The sequence below is a fragment of the Lontra canadensis genome, unplaced genomic scaffold (genome assembly GCF_010015895.1).
Source record: "Lontra canadensis isolate GAN:19392208 unplaced genomic scaffold, GSC_riverotter_1.0 scaffold84, whole genome shotgun sequence".
In the NCBI taxonomy this organism is placed as follows: domain Eukaryota; kingdom Metazoa; phylum Chordata; class Mammalia; order Carnivora; family Mustelidae; genus Lontra; species Lontra canadensis.
This window is the reverse complement of record NW_022631078.1, coordinates 8,897,608-8,917,200: the sequence shown is the minus strand read 5'-3', so window position 1 is coordinate 8,917,200 and position 19,593 is coordinate 8,897,608. Positions and strand designations below refer to the sequence as shown.

The following is a 19,593-nucleotide window of genomic DNA, read 5'->3' as shown; positions in this document are numbered from 1 at the left end:
TCGATACCTTGGGTGTTTTGTTTAACCAGTTACGAATTTTAGAGTCTTTGGCCAGACTAGCCAGACAGACGCATGTCAGCCACTGCAAACAGCAGCTGGAAGCCAGTTCCAAGTCCCGTAAGGGTCAGCACCATTCTCCCCACTTTGGACAAATGTTTCTAGAAAACCTTGCATGGCCAGCCTGGTATGGTTACCTGTCTCCATTTCTGGGTCACGCTGGTCGTTGTTGGACGTTCTGGTGCAGTGGAAGGTAGCTGGGAACACCTGGGATGGAGGCTGTCTCTTTCCCCACTCGTGCTGCCGCCTCCTGCTCTCGGGTGGCCCGGTCCGTGTCTGAGGAAGTGACTCCAGCTCTGCCAGGGCTGTGCCCCCCCAATGTGTCCAGGCAAACCCCCCCCCCAGCCCTCAAGAACATAGCAGCCCACCGCGCTCAGTAAGGCTCGGGCCACTTCGGCAGAGCTCTTCCAAGAGTCTAGTAGTTTTTCAGCCTCCTCTGGGGACTGGGAGGAAGCCAGTAGCATGTGCTCAGGGGCCCCGCTTTTAGTGAGGGTCTGTTCTGCTGTAGCATGCCAGGGACGGGACTCCCAGTATCCACTGGGTTGGGGGACGATCTGCGACAGCGGCAGGGAACACGGCCACAGAGGAGGTGCTGACCCGGGGCGCCATGATGCCCTTGGTGGCGTTGCCTCTGCCGTGGGTTAGGGCAGGCTCCCCCAGCTCAGCAGCCAGCCTCCCTTTCCCACGCTAGTCTAGGGGAGCTCTCCTTGGCTCCCAGGGGCTGCCTAGCCTGCGCCCCTGCTGGGACGGAGGCAGCGCCATATTGTCCTAGTTAGCTCACTGGGGCTTGACTTTGACTAACGATTAGAACCAGTCACCTCCAGACCAGACATCTGGTGGGGTCTTGTTCCTAGACAAATGGGAAGCACATCCACCTTGGACTGGGGCTGCTGGCCAGTCTCTGCAGGGGAGCCTGACCTTTTACTGCACTAACAACCTAGGGTGGACATTTGTGGCCGCACCCCGCAGGGGGCCAGGCAACACTGCAGGACTGCCAGCAAGCGGCCCTTCCTTCCCAGGGAGCTGGATCTATCTGGGGGAGGACGATCGCAGGCCATTCACAGCTCCCAGGCATAGTATAGAAGGACAGACTGCCCCACACCGTCCTTGTCACCAGCAGTGCTGAGAAACCAGAGCAGGCATATTGAATGAAGATGATGTCCTGAGGTTGGCGGGTCACCCCCACAGCCTCCAGGCCCCACCTCTGGGGACGTGAGACCCACGGGACTGTTGTGACTGGAGGTGCAGTCCCAGGACACACACCCCCCCACACCCCCCCCCACCTCCCCAGCTCCCCCACCCCCCAGAGGAAGCAGTGCTGCAGATTTGTCATTACTTACAGATCCCAGAAGCAAGAGGGCTCTATTGAGCGGTGGGGAGGGGAGGGGGACAGTCGTCCCTCCCAAGTCAAGAGAAAGGGCAGAGTGGCAAGCTCCCGGTACTTAGGAGGGCGTCGGGGTGGAGGTCACTACTTCCCATAGCCTTAACTCGAAGCGGTTATTTTAAAAGGTGCCCCAGGAACTGCGAAGCGGGAATTTTTGGTGGGACTCCTAAGCTCAGGCCCTCATCTGTGTCCAGACTCGGGTTGGGGCGGTGTTATCATGCCTTTAGATGTCTGGGCAGCAGCTCAGAGGCAAAGTTGTTTTTCTCAGTTGTTCTGGTCACACAGAAGCTCCCCACATCCCCAGAGGCCAGGCCCAGGCAGCCGGCCGTCCTTCCCCCTGAGTGGCAGGGTGGGCTCTGGAGGCGATCCTCCTGGGGAGAGGGGCGTCAGGGGTGTTCCTTGGATGAAGGGGTGGGGGGAGGCTGAGCTCTGGGAGAAGCAGGGTGATTTGAGATGAACCCTTTCCTCTGGCTGAGGCTCGGGTGCTCAGCTTCCTATTTCTAAGCACCCGTGGGCCTTGTCTCCTCCCTTTGGTTCGCTGGTACCTGCTGGCCGGCCCTGCTTTCTGCCGGCTGAAGAGCTGGAGGTTTTCCTCCTGGCATCTCTGCTGGAAGCACGTCCGGAGACACTTAGTCTGAGATGAGAAGGATGGATTCCTATTCCTCGAAAACCGTGTTCCCGGCCGTTTTCCAGCCTCAGCACCTGGGCCAGAGGGCCTCTGTGGCCTCAGGGCCCTGAGCCAGTGAGTCTCAGCTGGTTCCCTCGCCTCCCGGAAGGCAGCTGGTCAGCAGTGGGACCAGCGTCAAGGGACCGGCATTGACCGGCAGGATATAGTGACGATATGAGGTGTCATTGCCCCAGGCTCCCGCTGGCCCTGGTGCTGGGTGCACAGGGTGGATTATCTCCGTCCCCGCTCCCCAGAGCAGTGCTTGTCTCCTTCGTGGGTAGGATGGAGACTGCTTGGCAGGCAAGCGGCAGAACCGGAATTCACCCCGGGTGGCCTGATTCCAAGCCTTGCTTGGAACTTCTGTGCCAGCTCCTGCCCCTCTGGTGTCTGCAGTGCTCTCTGGAAGGCTCCAGGCCCCTGGGGCTGAAGGCTTTATCAGAGCCACAGGCCTTGCAGTGCCCTGTGGGAAGCCCCTGTCACGTGATGACCTGCATTTCGTGCAGAATTTGTCGCTTTTTTATAAGATTTTATTTATTAAAAAAAAAAAAAAGATTTTATTTATTTATTTGAGAAAGAGCAGAGTAGGAGAAAGGGGCACAGAGAGAAGCAGGCTCCCCGCTGAGTAGGGAACCTGATGTGGGACTCGATCCCGGGACCCCAAGATCGTGACCTGAGCTGAAGGCAGATGCTCAACTGACTGAGCCACCCATGCGCCCCCAGAATCTGTCACTATTAATAGGCATTTCAGTATCTGGTGACAGTGGTATTTTGAACTGGCCTTTCCCCTGACACCCCTCCCTGTCCTCTGTGCGTCCAGGCCTTCGATGTGGTGGAAAGGAGCTTCCTGGAGTCCATCGATGACGCGTTGGCTGAGAAGGCAAGCCTCCAGTCCCAGCTGCCAGAGGTAATGTCCCCAGCCTGCTCCCGGGGGGAAGCACCCCAAGGCCCAGCTTCACGAGGAGCAGGGACTTACCTGCCATGTTACTCCCCAGCCATTGACAGGACTGGGCCAGAGTGGTGGGTGTTAGGGGGACAGTTCCTGACCGAGGGACTGGGCTATAGTGCGTTTGCAGAGGCCCCTCCGAGGGGTCTCCCGGGCCCACTGTGGGCAGCTTTAGTCAGGCTTGGCACGGGGGTGGGTGGTGAAGGATGTGAGAAAAGGCCCTTCCAGATCAGTGCTCGGCCTGAGTCTGTGCATCGCCTCATCACCCACCCGCCCACATCAGCCACCGGCCCTTCCAGAACCGACAGGACGAGTACAGTCCTGCCTGGCCTTCCTGGGAGCAGGCTTCCCTGGAGCTGCGGTGCGGCTTCAAAGGCCAGGCCCTCGGAGCCTCGCCTTTGAAGGGAGGGCCTGCTAGGGAGATGGTCCTGAGCACCCCGCCTGCTCTGACCCCCTGGTGTGGCCTCTAGGGTGTCCCTCAGCACCAGCTGCCCCCGCAGTACCAGAAGATCCTCGAGAGACTCAAGGCGCTGGAGAGGGAGATCTCCGGAGGAGCCATGGCCGTCGTGGCTGTCCTGCTCAACAGCAAGCTCTATGTTGCCAATGTCGGTGAGCCACCTGGCTGTCGCAGGGCAGGAGCACTGGCCGGGAGAAGGCCAGCCTCGAGCTCTGGGTGTTCTTTGGGCAGCCTGCTTCCCAGACGCATAGGCCCTCCAGCCCATGTCTCCTGAGACCCTGAGGTCCATTTCCCCATTTCTGCCCAGGAATGCCCCAGCCCTAGCGCGGAGAGTGAGTGGTCCCGGCTGGGAGGCAGGCGTCCCAGCTTTAGTCCTCCACTCTGCCCCAGCTGGCTGTGGGCAAGTTGCGTACCCTCTCTGGGTTGCCTCAGTGGCTTCCTCTTCTGGAGGAGATGGCCTGGCTATGGAAGACCCATTCAGCATCCCACAAAGGGCTGTGGGATGGGCTAGGTGAGGGGCCCCGGGGATATTTGGATTTGTGGGAAAGGAGGCCATCTGGAAACCCGAAGGCCACACTCACAGATTACTGTGGGAGCAGTGCAGAAACCCCACTGATCATGTCTATCTTTTCCTTGGGATCTCATGGACAGAAGTCAAAAATACAAAAAGACAGGGTGAAAAGCATAGAGCGGACACCCGTGTGCCCAGCCCCCAACCCTAGCAGTCAGAGCCTCAAGGCCAATCTCATTTCCTCTCCAGTCCTTTGGCCCTGCGAACCCCAGACATCGTGTCACGTTATCTCTTTGGAAATAGTTCAGTACATCTCCCTAGAGAAAAGGTCTCCTAATAAAATAATTATCCTAGGATGACACTGGAAAAGTTCAACCTAATTCCTTAACACCATCAGCACGCCTAGACTGGTGACTCACCCCAGTGGTCTAAGCCTATTTTCTTTGCTCGGTTCAAGGATTTCCCTGTGTGAGATGCTGCCTCCCCCCACCCCTCTCTCTCTCTCTCTCTCTCTGCTCCACCCGTCCTGTTCCTCCTGTGCGCAGTCTTGGCTCAGCTGCTCAAATTCTCCTGCAGGTACAAATCGTGCCCTTTTATGCAAATCCACGGTGGACGGGCTGCAGGTGACCCAGCTGAACGTGGACCACACCACGGAGAACGAAGACGAGCTCTTCCGCCTCTCCCAGCTCGGTGAGTCGGGGTGGGGCCGACCCCCATGGCTTACCCTCAGTCCTCTTCCGGGGGGGCCGAGTAGGGAGAGGCAGGAAGTGCTCGGGCTGCAACCTTGGGCTTGGGACCAGCCTGCCTGGGGTTGGATCCCAGCTCTGCCCCTTACTAGCGGGTGATGTCCAGAATTTTGGAAGTTTGTGCCTCAGTTTCCCCATTTGTGTAATGAGGATCGTAGTCACACCCGCCTCAGGGCCTTGTGAGGATTAAGACTCCTTATGTGTGAAGTGTTCCAGGAGTACTGAGTGTACACAGGTGCTATGACCTCTAGAGACTAAGGCCAGAGAAGGCTCGAGGCTGCAGCTCTCACGGCATAGCCGCCCGCTCCTTGCCCGGGGCCTCTGAGGAAGGGGGCGTTCTGATGGGGCTGGGCACTGTGGACACTGGGGCCCTTTGGGTGAGCCACTCCCTGGGGCGCCCTGGTATGACTTTATTTTCCACCCAGCGGGTCCTTGTTGTCTTGTCGGGGGGCTATGTCTGTATGCCGTTCTTTTCCTCCTTCATGGTGAGCAGGATCTGGGATTGTCCTCTTGTTCTCCTGCTGGCAGGTTTGGATGCAGGAAAGATCAAGCAAGTGGGCATCATCTGTGGGCAGGAGAGCACCAGACGCATCGGGGATTACAAGGTCAAATACGGCTACACTGACATCGACCTACTCAGGTAGGGGCCGACCCAGCTGCCCCCTGTTTGTGAGGCCGGAGGGTCTGGGCAGAAAGATGGTCAAAAAGATGTGTTTGAGGTAGCTGAGAGCCCAAGGAGGGCAGTGCTCCTCCCAGAGAGGCTGGTGTGTGGCCTTAGACCCAACAGGCTGGGAGGTTCTGTAGAGCTGGGCTGGCAAGGGGTCAGGTTGGGGACATGAGTGAAAGCCGAGGGCAGCAGCCAGGGCCGCAGGGCCTGACAGGAGTGACCAGCGTTGTCATGAGCTGCCGCACATGGGCCGCGGTGGTGACTGTGGGCCATCGTTGTACCAAGCCTGTGCCCAGCTCTTTACACACTGTCTCGCTCACTCCTCACTCAGACCCTGTGAGGTAGGTACGGCTGTTGGCCCAGAGGTGTGTTCATCGGAAGCAACCGATGTGGAGACCGCAGGGGGCCGCCTGCTCACAGGGCTGGCAGGGGCTGAGGCAGGGCTTGAACCCAGGCATTTTGAATCCGAAGCAGTGTCCTTAACGGTGACTGGGAAAACAGACCTGCGGGGGGCGGGTGTGCGTGTGTGTGTGTGTGTGTGTGTGTGTGTGTAGGGGGTGTGGGGTAGTGTGGGGTATGTGTATGCAGTGTGTATGTATGTGTTGGGGGTGTGGGGGGGTTATTGTGTGCACAGTGTGTGGGGGGGTGTGGGGGGGTTGGGGGGTGTGTATGTGGGTGCGGGGGAGTGTGGTGGGGGCTGCAGCATGTGTGTGATGTGGTGTGTATGTGGGGGTGGCATATGGGGGTGTGTGGTGTGGGTGTACAGGGAGTTGGGGGTGCGGGGAGGATTTAGGCAGTTGAGTTTGGAAACTTTTGTCTCTAACTGGGGGTGGGGTTCTGTTGGCTTAATTGGAAAGTACAGATTCAAAACAGGTCAGCTAGCGCCGAGGATCCACAGTGAGAGTTCCCCACCACCCCGAGCCTGGACTCCTTCCCCAGAAGCTGCTGGTCTCCCCCGTATCCTGCCCCGGGGCTCCCATGCACGTGTGTGTGGGGATGTGTTGGGGGGGGCAGCCCCCTTCCTAAAACACCCGCAGGTGCTAGCATACCCTTTCCTGTGCCCTGCACCCTCCTCATTTCCCGATCGGTGCTGTGCTCCCCACTGCGCAGTGCAGGGGGGCGGGCGGCACCCCCATAACCGCGGCCAGGGACCCTTAGCGAGGCTGCAGCGGCACTCACCGGCCCTGCTCATGGGCTCCCGGGATGTGTCCAGACTCTGCTCTTCCACGTGCCGTTGTCAGGAATACCTCAGACTTGCCTCCGCATGTGCACACACGTGTGGAGCTTTGTGACATTCGCTGGCCGTCCTGGGTCCCTGTGCACCTGGGGAGTGGACTTGGGGTCTGAGCAGGCGTGGTACTTGTTCTGGAGGAGCCTAGGCGAAGTGGCCTTTTACAAGTGATCCCCATCCTCTTGCCGTCCCTACTGCCACCGCACAGGCTCTGTGGCCAGGAGGTGGGGACTGGGGCCAGGATCAGGTGCCCGCAGCCGCCCCGCTGGCTCTCCAGGCTCTCAGAGCTTTACATTAGGAGCCACGCTCAGAAGATAGGTCCATTTTTCTGGTTTTTCTCTTTCCTCTTGTTAGATGGGCATTTGACTTTACATCCTGGGTGGATTCTTGCCCTTAGCAGAACAAATGTCCCCTGGGGCCCTTCCAAGCACAGCTCTCCTCACACTCTCTTCCCACAGCGCCGCCAAGTCCAAGCCAATTATCGCGGAGCCCGAAATCCATGGTGCGCAGCCCCTGGACGGGGTGACTGGCTTCCTGGTGCTGATGTCGGAGGGGCTCTACAAGGCTCTGGAGGCCGCCCATGGGCCCGGGCAGGCCAACCAGGTGAGCCCGGCCCCAGCAGAGCACCGCCAGCCCACCCGCAACACGGTGTACTCCCCTGGGGACCCAGCCAGCCCTCCGGCCCGCTCCACGGTGCTCCGGGACCTGGAGCTCCAGTTCGCAAATGCCCTTACCAGGCAGCTTCTGTGCCTTCAAAGCTCCCGGGAAGAAATGCCCGGCGCTCCAAGAACACGCATCCCACCCAGAAGCCTGCTTATTCTGGGCTTGAAGCTGGGTCAGTCCCCAGGACCCCAGGAAGTGAATTTCCCCAGGCACATTGCTCTGAGCGTGCCTGAGAAGGGCCCTGGTCCAGGGAGGAGAGCCCAGCGGGTATGACTTGAGCCTCAGCCTCCCTCCGCCTCCTCCTTCCCTGCCTCTCCTCTCCTCTCCCCTTCTCTCCCCTCCCCCCTCTCCCAGCCCAGCCACACTTGCTTACAACTTGCTCATCTCTGACAGGGGGTGATAACATCCGCCTTTTTGGGATTGTGGTGAGGGCGAGGTGTGATAAGCTTAGGTCTCCAGTCAATGGGAGCCGCTTATTTTTCCTGTGCTGGGAGCACACGTGTCAAGACAGTTGTCCCTAATGCGTGGCTTTGAGACAGTCAACCTCAAGGATGATTTTGAAGGGAGGCTGCCTTTCCCTGACCTTGGCTAGTGAATTCAGGTTGTATATCTCCTTCCATTTGTGCTTCCTGTAGGCAAGCAACCTTTTCTGCTTTGTCCTCCTTTTAATTAAATGTTAGGTGAAGAATGTCTCATGTGCCTATCTCCTGATAACCCATGTTCAAGGTTTTTCATTTACTTTATTTTATCGTTCCTGCCAGTAGCCTTATAACCCAGAAGATGGGCTCGTGGCCACGTTGAGTTAGGCAGCTTGGGGCTGATGGAGTTCAGGGGCTCATCTGAAGTCCTGAGGTGACAGCCGGTCACTGACAGAGCTGAGCCCACCCCAGACTGGGCTCAGATCATCTCCTGTGACCTGTCTCAGCCCTCCTACCTCCAAGAGACTCTGGCCAGCCATCATGTAGAGGAGTTTGTATTTGTGTTAGTTGTCAGTATGATTTTTTTTTTTTTTTTGGTCTTTGTCAAAGAATTATCCAGTGGCTTTTGCCGGCTTCTAGAATAAACTGGATAGTGGACTTCTCTGAGGCATGTCTTCATTCTGTATTCCCTGTTTATAACAAAAATGGTGTGACATAGCCTACAGTAAGTTTGTTCCAGGAAAGGAAACTTAGTAATTAACAGCACTTCGTACCAGGCTTTTTCGTGGTCTCGAGTGCCCTCCCATCCATTGTGCAATTTAATCCTCTTAATAACCCAGCGAGGTGGATATTATCCCCCATTTTATTGGTGTGGAAGCCAACAGTTGGAGAGATCACAAGGTCACACCTTTTCTAATGAGAAAGTTCCAGAAGAATTAGCCAGAATACCTTGAAAAGCTCAGATTACAGGCTGGACTGCTGGAGGCTTCCTTCACCTGCTCGGCTGGTACCCCCTAAATGTCCTGATTAGACTCCGGCGTTGCGGGCGGCAGTCCTGGGCACCCCCTCCCTTCTCCTCACCAGCTTTTGCTCCCTCTCCCCCTAGGAGATCGCCGCCATGATCGACACGGAGTTCGCCAAGCAGACTTCCTTGGATGCCGTGGCCCAGGCCGTGGTAGACCGGGTGAAGCGCATCCACGGGGACACCTTTGCCAGTGGCGGCGAGCGGGCCAAGTTCTGCCCGAGGCACGAGGACATGACCCTGCTGGTGAGGAATTTTGGCTACCCTCTGGGTGAGATGAGCCAGCCCACGCCATCCCCGGCCCCAGGTATGCATGCAGTGTGACCGGGGGGCCTCCTGAGGAGGTCGGCCAGGGCTCGGGGTGACGTGGAGGGGTGGGCCTTGCTGCCTGGGGTGGACGTGGATCCAGAGGCCTGGCCTGGAACCGTTCTGATCTGGTGTCTGACCGTAAAGCTCTCCGAGCTGAGCTGTTGTTGTTTTTCCCTGTTGCCTGAGAAATGAGAATCCTAGCACGTCCGGCCGACCTCCTAAACGTCTGAGTACGTGACAAGCACTTTGCCAACCCCCAAGGCCACATAATAGGGATGGTGGCTGCCACTGCTTGGGTGCCTACTGGGTGCCTGGCCCTTTATGCACAGAGTTCCTTCAGGCTTCCTTAAAACTCTAGGTGCTCAGTGGGTTAAGCCTCTGCCTTCGGCTCAGGTCATGATCTCAGGGTCCTAGGATCGAGTCCCACATCAGGCTCTCTGCTCAGCGGAGAGCCTGCTTGCCCCCCTCCCCTCTCTCTGCCTGCCTCTCTCTGCCTACGTGTGATCTCTGTCTGTCAAATAAATAAACAAAACCCTAGGCGCAGGGGCACCCCCTTTTACCAAGGAGCTGAGGCTGTGGAAGGAAGAGAGGGAACGAGGACAGAGGGGCCCCTGAAACCTCGCTCTGTCCCTGGGCCCTGTTGGGGGTGAGGCTGAGATGCTTTATTTTCTCCCTTTGGAATTCCGTGATCAGGTTGCTGGGGAAGAGAGGCGCTAGTCTTTTTCTTTTTCTGTCCCCGGGCTGCTCAGTGTCGAAACTATCCATTCCTAGGGGCTGCCTTTTTTGTCATTTCTCAGACAAGCAGGGCTTAGTACGCGAGCAGCACAGATGGACTTGTTCCCCCACGGACACTGGGGTTACTGGAGTTTCTGTAACTTGTTATTGCAACCGTATTTTTTTGGGCCAACCTCCACTTCACCCTGGGCCGAGAGTGCCGTGGGGAGCCCTGCAGTCACCCTGTCCTCGAGGCAGCTCAGCGCATGTTCTCCTCCTGCTTTAAGCACCGGTGCCTTGCTGTCGAGAGGGGCACCCGCCCGCCCAGAAGAGTCTGCCATTAAACAGACGCCCCTTCACTGTCCCAAGGGGCAGCCTCTGGCCGCTGCCCACCTTCTCGGCCCCTCAGACGCTGCCCCCATGATGCCCCGCGGCGGCAGTGTTCCCACCGCCCCAGCGATCCCCCCTCAGCCACTCCCTGCAGCCCACCGCTCTCTCCCCCCACAAGCTGCAGGAGGACGCGTGTACCCCGTCTCCGTGCCGTACTCCAGCGCCCAGAGCACCAGCAAGACCAGCGTGACCCTCTCCCTCGTCATGCCCTCCCAGGGCCAGCTGGTCAACGGGGCCCACAGCGCTTCCACGCTGGACGAAGCCACGCCTACCCTCACCAAGTAAGCCCTCCCCCGCCCCCAGTCATCCCCAGCCCTGCCTCCGGGCACAGCCCCTCCGAGCCTGGATGGGAGTGGCCACGGGGCCCAGTCCTGGGCTCCAGTGATGTGGGGTGAGGTACGCTGGGGTCTTGTACCTCTCATGTTCCCCACTCCATCCCTGGGTGTCCTTCCCAGACCCGGAGGCAGGAGGAGGCCGCCCTGCAGGTTCCAGCAGCTCACTGAACCCAGACCTGGGCGGGGTGGGGGTACAGGGGCAAAGTGGGCAAGGTGGGCCAGGAGGAGACAGGCCGCCATTGGCCTGCTGTTTGTGCTTTCCCGCGGGTCCCACAGACACGTTTTCCTTTAATGGGAAGGTTCTCGTGTTCTTTTCTCTTTTTCCCATCTTCTCCCCATCTCTGAGCCTCCGCAATGGCATCCATGCTTGGGGGACATTGTTTGGCCTGTGCTGGCTTGTCAGAGCCCGGGCTCTGACTAGAGTGTCCCATTTTAGCTTTAAAGTGAGTCGTCTAGTTTAAGGTGGTGGTGGGGTGCGTGGAGGCAGCAGGAGGCCCAGAATTTAGGGGTGAGCAGGCTGGCCCCCTCATCGCTGCAGACCTGCCTCACAGGTCCATGTCTCTCCAGCCCCTTCACTTCTGTGGAATGTCCACCCCCCCCCAGCCCCACCACACCAGGGGACCGGGGATCTGGTTTCCACATTCCAGCCCTGCACAGAACAATAGGGATGCCACACCCAGCCCACGCAGAGGATGTGGCCAATTGGAAGGGCCACCCAGGAGGGTGTGGGCCTCTGTCCCCCAGGGGCCGCCCCCACTGCCGCCACCGCTGTTGCTGCTGCTGCTGCTGCCGCCGCCGCTGCTGCCCTGGGCCAGAGGGACCTGCCGGGCTGCCTGGAGGAAAGAAACCCCAGTTGGGGCCTCAGAGGCAGAGCAGGACAGCAGGGGTCCCCGACCAGGCAGGACAACTGGCCGTCCTGCCGCACCTCTGCTTCTGGGGCCCCTGAACGGCCCCTTTCCTTTGGCCTGTCTCTGAGTGGGAGGTGGGCTCTGCTGTGGGTGGGCCAGGCCTGGGGGCTGGGCGGGCTGGCAGGTAGTGCCCCGCTGTGAGGTGTTTCATGACAGAGCAGGTACCCAGGGAGCTCTGGCGACAGGGGGCCTGTCCCCACCAAGCCAGTGAGGAGAATGAGAATGGGGGAATGAGGAAGGCTTTTGGGGAGCAGCTGGAGTGGACCGCCTCTGGCTTGCCGCTGCCCTGAGGGAGATGGTCTGTTTCCCATTCTGTCGCCATTGGGATGCATGGCCATAGAGCCCTGGAACCGAGGGATCCATTCTGTTAAATTCTAGTTCACTTGACTATCCACATAGAGCTCGAGCTTGGGAAATACACTTGATTTTTCACCTGCCATTAAGAACATTGCCCGGGCTGGCTCTGGCCTGAGGCAGGAGGGCCTCTCTGTCGCTGACCGATTGTCCCCTGCGTCCCCACAGCCAGAGCCCAACCCTGACGCTGCAGTCCACCACCACGCACACGCAGAGCAGCAGCTCCAGCTCCGACGGGGGCCTCTTCCGCTCCCGGCCCGTTCACTCTCTCCCGCCTGGCGAGGACGGCCGCGTCGAGCCTTACGTGGACTTTGCTGAGTTTTACCGCCTCTGGAGCGTGGACCATGGCGAGCAGAGCGTGATGACAGCCCCGTAGCCCCAGCTAGGGGACATGGCCGGAGCAGGACCTTGCCCGGGGACGAGGGGGCCCAGCTTTGGGGCCGGATGGGCCTTTTCCTGGCATCTGCCTGTTCCGAGGTGGGGCAGGGCGCCAGGGAGCACCTAATCCTCAGCCTGCACCACACTCGCACCCCACCCGCACCCAGCCATACTGGGTGCAGCAGAGAACGTTCTCCGAGAGCAGCCCTGCACACCAGACCTTGGCCCAGCAAAGGGGACTGGAGGCCCTGCCCTCGGGCAGACTCATCTAGGACCACTGCTGTTTCTCCAGTGGGGCTCAGGGCAGAAGCCACACGGGCTGCGAGCCTGCTGCATGGGGCAGACCACGAGGAGTTCCACGGCCCAGCATGCCAGGGGTCTGGCAGCCGTCACTTTCTCTGCCCCCGCAGCCCTGGGCGGGGTTCCTCCCTCCCTTCTTCAACCTCCAGACTCGAGCCCTGGGTGGCATCCGTGCCTTCATAGCCTGCGCCTATCCCTCAGCCTCCCCAGGTTGTTTCCAGTGGTCAATGTTCATGAAGGCCAAGGGAAGCTTCGGGAGCCTGGGCCGGCTACGCTTCTGAGCAGATCAAGTGGAAAGGAGCGGGAGGTCCAAGAGGAGCCCTGGTCCTAGAGCCCACCGAAGGGGATGGGCTGGGCATGGCTGGGCCTCCACAGACCTGGGGGTACAGGAAAGGTGAGGACGTGCTGGGACTGAGTGGGGATAGTGGCCGCTCACTGACAGTCTTTACTGGCTTTAAGAGAAAAACAGGTCAGGAGTCAGGCCGGTGGGGGCACGTTGCAAAGACCATGGGAAAGAGGTTCTTGGATACCAGGTGGCCTGCCTGGGTGACCGGGAACCTCAGAGGCACGCCCCACTTTTGCAGACACTTAGGGACGGGATCAGGGCAGCCCAGGCCCCAAGAGCACACATTCTCTGCCTTCAGTGGGCATAGGCTGGCAGGGCTGTCCCCAGTGGCGGAAGAGGAGGCAGGCCCAGGAGACTCCCAGCTTGCTGGCTCCCACAGTCAGCAGTGGAGCAGAAGTCAGACCTCTTCAGTCTCGGAGGCGGCCCTGGATCCCTCCGCCCCTCTCCAACTCCCCAGCTCCTGCCCCGCAACACCCCAGACACAACTTTTACCCGGGACTGGTAGCTGCGTGCCGCCTCCAGGGTGCCTGGACTTGGGACAGTCATAGGCAGGCTCCAAGGCCCCGCTCGCTGGGCGGTGCAGGACCCCGTCTCCCTGCGGCTGAGAGGGCAGGTGCGGGGCGGGCGGGGGACAGTCTGCGGGGAGAGCAAGAGCCTCTCGCCAGAGGGCCACCACGGCCCGCCACTACGAGGCCATCTCTTTTCTGCAGGTGGGCAGATTTAAAGTCTGTCTCGAGGGCTTGCAAACAAAGAGAATTCTTTTCCAAGAATGTCTCTGTGATGCTGTTTGGTGTCTAGAAATAGAATCCCTTTTTTACCGCAATAAAGAAAGAGTGAGAGGTGGTCTTACATGCCGGGTGTGGAGTGCTGCTTTTCAGGTCTCGTGTACCTCGCCACAGCCTGGGGGGCTGAGGGCCTCCTCCTGTCGTTCTGCTCAGCGGCATTGCAGGGACGCAAACCCTAGCCTTCTAATAGGACCTGCACCACCGGCCTCCCAGCCCAGGCGGGACAGCACTGGGTGTCTGGCGTCCCTCTCTGTCCCCACACATCTGGAGAGGGCGACAGTTTTCTCATGCTGCAGGCCAGGTGCTCCAGGCTCCAGGCCAGTTCTTGGTGGGTGAGGACCAGTGTGGCGGACAGAGTTCCGGGTCACCAGGACGGCCCCCTCCCCCTGTCACCAGATAGTGGACATTCAGGAAGTGCCTTTGCTTTATTTTGGTTTTGTTTGGGTGGAGGGCTTTCCATAAATCCTGATCTACAAGTACCAGCCTCTCCCTGCTCTGTGGAACTTGACTCGCCCGTCTGACAAGGGCACGACTGCTTAGAAGCAAAAAACAAAGCTCAGTGTTCCAGTGCCGGCATCTGAGGCTCCTGGGTTCCCCTGCCCCTCTCCTGGGAAGGGCTCCACTGGCAGGATGGGCCTTTCAGGGTCCGTCCCCACTCTGGCTTCCCCAGCTGACCCTCGGGAAGCCCTCAGGAGCGCTGCTGGCCTGAGACCCGGAGTCCTGGTGTCAGCCCGGCACCCTGAGAGGGAGGCGGTGGGTCCCCCGTCTCTCAAGTGAGTGACTGAGGCGCAGACAGGTGGGCCTGCTCCCTGTCACAAATGGCCCTGTCCAACCTGTAGGCCCCCCAGGCCTGCCCTAGCACCTGCTTTGGCCCCCCAGGCCCTGCCCAGCTGGCTTTGTGTCCCTGTGCCCCATCCTCGGTGTCCTGCAGCTCCGCCAGGGCCGACCTCTGGGGGCCGAGAGGGGCGCTGGTGTAGTTTCCTGGTTCCCTCTGGTGGATTAAGCTGTGAGGCAGAGAGGGCTAGTTGGGGGGTCTGTCTTAGGATCTCAGAAATGGCAGGAGTCGGGCCCAGAAGGGAACAGGGCAGCGGGGGCCAAGCTGCGAACCACAGGCCCGAGCTCATGCACACACTGGGCTGAGCCAGCCTCTGGCCGCCTCCCACCGCCTCACTGGGGAGAGCAGTCTCCCTGGGGCTGGATCACAGAGGACCAGAGAAGCCCTGTGTCCACTTGTCCCTTGAAGACATCAGTCATCTCACAGGATGGGATGCAGTCCCCGCCTTGACTGAGGACCTGGCCTGGGTCAGACCGGATGAGGCGCGAGTTTGTGAGCTGCCGTCATCCCGGGGCCTGAGGCAGCGGGGCGGGGGGCCGGGACCTGCGGCAGCACCAGGAGCCCCATGGACACTCCCCACGGGGGTTTGTTCTCTGGAGTCTCCAGCCTTTGTCGGGTCCTCTCATTCTCACAAACTGACCCTGCTGCTGAGCTGCAGGAGGCACCTGGCAGGGTGTCCCCACCACTGGTGGCATTGGCAGTGAGACCTGTCAGGGGCTACTCAGGCCGCTGGAACGTCGTTGGGAAAGCCACCTGATCGGGCTCTTTACATGGTTGGCTCTTTATTGTGCTTCAGGCCTCTGTGCAAATGCTACATCCCAAGGGAGGCCTGCCCTGGTCCCACCCCAGCCCCATCCCAACCCCATCTCCCTGTGGAATCTGCTTCTAGAAACGGCCTGACATTTCTTGCTTGTTTATCTGTGTTGTCTCACTTACTAAGATGTCCCCTCTGTGAGAGGGGGATTCTGCCTACTTTATTCCACTGGGTCCCGGCCCCAAGGTCTGCCAGCCACACAGTAGCTCTCACATCCGTGTTAAATGAAAATGATAAGCTGTGTGACCTTGGACAAGTACTTGACCATGCTGAGCCTCTGTTCCTTCATCTATAAAATGAGGAAACCAGCTTTTTTATTTTATTTTTTCAGTGTTCCAAAATTCATCGTTAACGACCAACTTCTTAATAAGATTCCCCGCAGGCCTGAGTCGCCATAGCTAGGAGACGGTAAGGACTGCACTGCCCCACAGATGTGGAAATGGACAAGAGCATGCGCACAGATTTCCGCCGCTCTCCCCGCACACCCCCCCCACACTCAAAAGTCCCGTATAATGAAGGCTCCCCCCGGGACCTCCCATGGAACAGGTGTACTGGCAGCTTCCCCTAGGAACCCAGACATTGGCAAGTGGGTGTATGCCGCTTGCCTCGTCTCAGCCAAAGCCCGGAGGGAGGCGATCTGCTGGGCTCCTCGACGTTTCTTCCAACAAGGGCATCTTTCATGATTTTTCCTTCTGGGCCCCCTATTTTGAAACCAAACAAGGACGCAGATCACTGCCAATCCAGATAGGCTCGGCATGAGCACGCGCTTTGTTCCCACACAGAGGTGATGTCAGCCCCGAGCAAAGACAGGCACTTGACATTTCCATGAGCCTGGGCAGCCTCCCCCAGGACAGACACAGTGTCTGCCAGCCGGCTTTGAGGAATTACGGACACCAGTTTGCAGATGCCGGCCCTGCCTTCGAGACCCCCAGAGAGGTCAGAGGACCCCACGCTGTGCGGATCGGTTGTTTGGTCCAGCACTTGCTTTTGCTCTCCCAGGTCATGCAGTGGGCTGGGGCAGGGACGGTGAGGCCTGGACCTCCACCGCTTTCTCAAGGCCAGAGCCGCAGATGGTCTCCACACCTTCCATAATCAAGTTCCTATGCTTGTAACCTCAGCAAAGCCATCCCATGGGCCAGACGGGACTGTGGAAGGTTCCACAGCTCCAGCCTCCTGCTTCCTGGCCCCTACTGTGTTGGAGTCACTCGTGTGCTTGCTCCTTCCTCTCTCCCCGCCCTGAGACCCCCCGCCCTGAACCCCCTCCATCCTAGACTCTCCTCTAGGCATCTCGGTAGCCATCTGGGCAGCATCTAAGGAGTGTCAGAGGAACACGGATGAATTGCCTAAAGAAGAGCTTCTGGAACTTTCTACAGGAGATACCATTACCTCAGAGAAAACTACTCCTACCCCAGCACCCCCAGAGTTTTAGGGGTTCTAAGAAATTAGATGTCTCCGTTTATTTGGAATTTCGAGGTGAATTCTGTAGTCAAATTCATAATATCAAATGGGTTTTTTTTTTAGTACAAAAGCAACTTTTTTTTTCTTTTTTCAGATATAACATTTAAAATTACATTATCGAGTCATTTGATACTTTAAGAAGTGAACCACGTCGGCCCCATGGCTCCCTAGAGCCAATTGCTGAGGGCCAGGTTGGGAACTTTCCAGACCTTTGTTCCGCAGGGAGGCCCTCCTGGGCTGCTCCCCACACCCAGAGCCTCCAGTCAGAACTTGTCTGCAGGTCTACTGGGTCCTGTCATGAGCCCCCCTCCCCACCGGACACATGTGGAAATAAAATACAGGCAGAAAGATTGGGCAGAGTTCTGGGGAGACAGATGTTGGCTCAGGCTCAGAAAGAACTTTCCAACAGTGTCCGGTGTGGACGTCGTCTCTCCGGCTGCCTGTGAGAGGTGAGGAGCTGCCCGTCAGGACGGGTGTGTAAGGAGAGGCTGTCCTCACCTGGCACCAGAGGGTTTGGGGGAGGACAGAGCCACAGGCCCCCGCCTGGCTGCCCATTAGGGCCGGGGGGCGATGAAGACCAGAGCTAATACAAGGACAGATTCTTCAGCTCCAACCTCGCCTCCCAAATCCGGAGGAAAGCCCAGGAGTCTGGACTCTGACAGGAGTGCAGGCTCTTCCCCAGAGGCAGGGCTGGCCGCCTTCTGCCATCCGGCCCCTCCCTGTGGCCTTTCGTGATCCGGTGCTTCTGGAAGCCCGGCCTCTGCATGCCGGGTGACCTTGGATGAGGACCAGAAACTTTCCTATCCTAGGCTCTTCCCCCAAAACAGCTCAGTTTTTTGTCAAAACAAAACCACGACGACTACTGTTTAATGAGTTCTCGCTACGTGCCAGGCACATGCTGGACACACAATATCACCTGTCACAGTTAACGACTTAGCAAGGAGCAGATCCACGCCCAAGAGAGAAGGAAACCCAGATCTGGGACAAGCAAGCTGCCCAGGATAACACAGAGGGGAGATTTGAACCCAGGACTTTTCTCTCGGCACCACGATGCTTCCTCCTGACTTTCAAACCCCTTCCCGGGGTTGGACGGGGATGTCTCCATGCCGATTTAACTGGATGGTATGTGCCGACGCCCCCCAGGGCAGGAGGGAAGCTCTCATGCCGAGGACCCTCTGAGATCTGAGATCGTGCTGGGGTTGTGTTACCTGTTCTGACTCATCCCTTGGGTCTGGGGACAAGGGAGGTACCAAGCCTTCCCCAAGCCTTGCCCCTCCGCTGCAGACCCAGCAGGAATCAGCCACAGCCTGTCCCGAGGAGCTCACACCCCGGGGGTATCCCTGACGAAGACTTGGGGGCTGCTGGCAGCTTGCCTGGAAGAAGTGAGCCTGCATCTTGAAGGAAGGACAGGAGTCACCGGGTAAGGACAGAGGAGAAGCAGCCTCTGATGACAATGAGAAAGGCCAGGAGAGAGCACGGCCTGGGGGGTGGAGGGCCTATGCGTGGCAGGGCCATGGGGTTCAGGCCGTCCTTTCTCCAGAGGCCGAGGGGAGACGGGGCACTTTAGTGAGGGAATGTCAGGCTGTTGACAGGGCAGGTGGGAGGGGCTTGGGAGGGGAGTCAGGCGGTGGAGATGACCGAGGTGGGTTTCCAGACCCTTCGGAGAGGACCAACCCCTCGAGCTGACCCCCAGCAGGACCTGGGAGGTGATGCACACAGCAGAAGCTTCTATGACTTTGAGGAAGGAACATGAAGACGACGGGCATTTCAGGCACCGGGAAGGAGCGTGTTCAGGCTGTGCGGTGGTTCCACCATGAGGTCCTCTGGCCCTGGCCCGCCAGCTCCCACCCTGCACCCTCCTGGGCCAAATCAGGTCTCCCCACCCTCCTGGGACTGGGCCAGACCCCTTCGTGCATCTCTGTGCCGATGCTTTCCCTGCTGCCTGGGAGGCTGTTTCCCCAGGGTGAGAACTGTTCATTCTTCAGGACTTAACTAGGATCAGCTCCCTCTCCAAGCATGCCTTCCCTGGCTCACCCTCTCCCCGGCACCCCTGCCCTGGGGCCATGGTGAACCTGGGGCTGAGGTACGGACCCACAGACTCTGGTCTCGGGGTCCCAGCCATCTGCGCGGGGCCGTTTGTGGCCCTGAAGGGAGCTGGACCCAGCTGTCCCGAGGGAAGGAGCAGGACCCCACTCAGAGCAGCCAGGAGCTCAAGCAGGTGGGTGACCCCGGGCTGGGGCAATGACACATTGTGACATCGGTGGGTCTCTTCTCCTCCCCAAAAGTATTAGACATTGTACTTTACAACTGCAGTGGTATCAAGACGAATGATTATTATATAGCAAAACATTTTCTTAGAACCAAAAGTTAATTTTGGGGGTGCCTGGGTGGCTCAGTCCCCGCCTCACCCCAGTCTCTATCTCCTTCCCTGTGTGTCCTTCCCTTTCTTCAACAACAAAGTGGGCTGGGCAGCGGCCGTGTGTACCATGCGGGGTCTGTGACAGGGAGACAGAGAGAAGGCGACCAGAAGTGTCACAGCTGACACTCCTGACTCAGAGGGGCTCACAGTCTCTGGGCTACAGCCAGCCAGCCCTGAGCTCCGGCCAGAGTGAGTCCTGAGACCCGGGCTGAGGGGGGGACCCTCCTGGAACGGGCTTCCCAGAAGGTTCCCCATAGTGGGGGGGCTGGAATCTTGCTAAAGGACTCGGGCTTCTTGGGACTGGCAGGCTGGTCTTGGCCTGACAGCTTGGCTAAGGATGGCAGATTGAACACACACACCAAATGTCCCCCCTCGCCAAATCCCAGGAAAGCTACAGAGAGGGCATCCTTTTCCTTTCATTCTGAGGTAGAGACACAAGGGTGGGGCAAGCTGGATGGAGACCGAACCGTGCAGCCCTGAAG

General features: G+C 58.9%; 1 protein-coding gene across 2 annotated transcripts in view; it reads left to right on the top strand.

The window, feature by feature from the left end:
- The window catches only part of TAB1 (TGF-beta activated kinase 1 (MAP3K7) binding protein 1), a 32,229-nt gene extending 19,723 nt beyond the window's left edge, over nucleotides 1-12,506 (top strand). The window contains exons 4-11 of one of the 2 annotated variants that reach the window (XM_032882970.1): nucleotides 2,926-3,012; nucleotides 3,522-3,660; nucleotides 4,596-4,709; nucleotides 5,294-5,405; nucleotides 7,122-7,266; nucleotides 8,851-9,073; nucleotides 10,304-10,460; nucleotides 11,945-12,506. In XM_032882970.1, the coding sequence (XP_032738861.1) occupies nucleotides 2,926-3,012; nucleotides 3,522-3,660; nucleotides 4,596-4,709; nucleotides 5,294-5,405; nucleotides 7,122-7,266; nucleotides 8,851-9,073; nucleotides 10,304-10,460; nucleotides 11,945-12,152 (1,185 nt within the window). In that variant the 3' untranslated portion in view covers nucleotides 12,153-12,506. Of the gene's footprint in view, nucleotides 1-2,925; nucleotides 3,013-3,521; nucleotides 3,661-4,595; nucleotides 4,710-5,293; nucleotides 5,406-7,121; nucleotides 7,267-8,850; nucleotides 9,074-10,297; nucleotides 10,461-11,944 lie in introns of both variants that reach the window. The other variant, XM_032882968.1, reaches the window with a different exon arrangement.
- The last annotated feature ends 7,087 nt before the right edge of the window (nucleotides 12,507-19,593 follow it).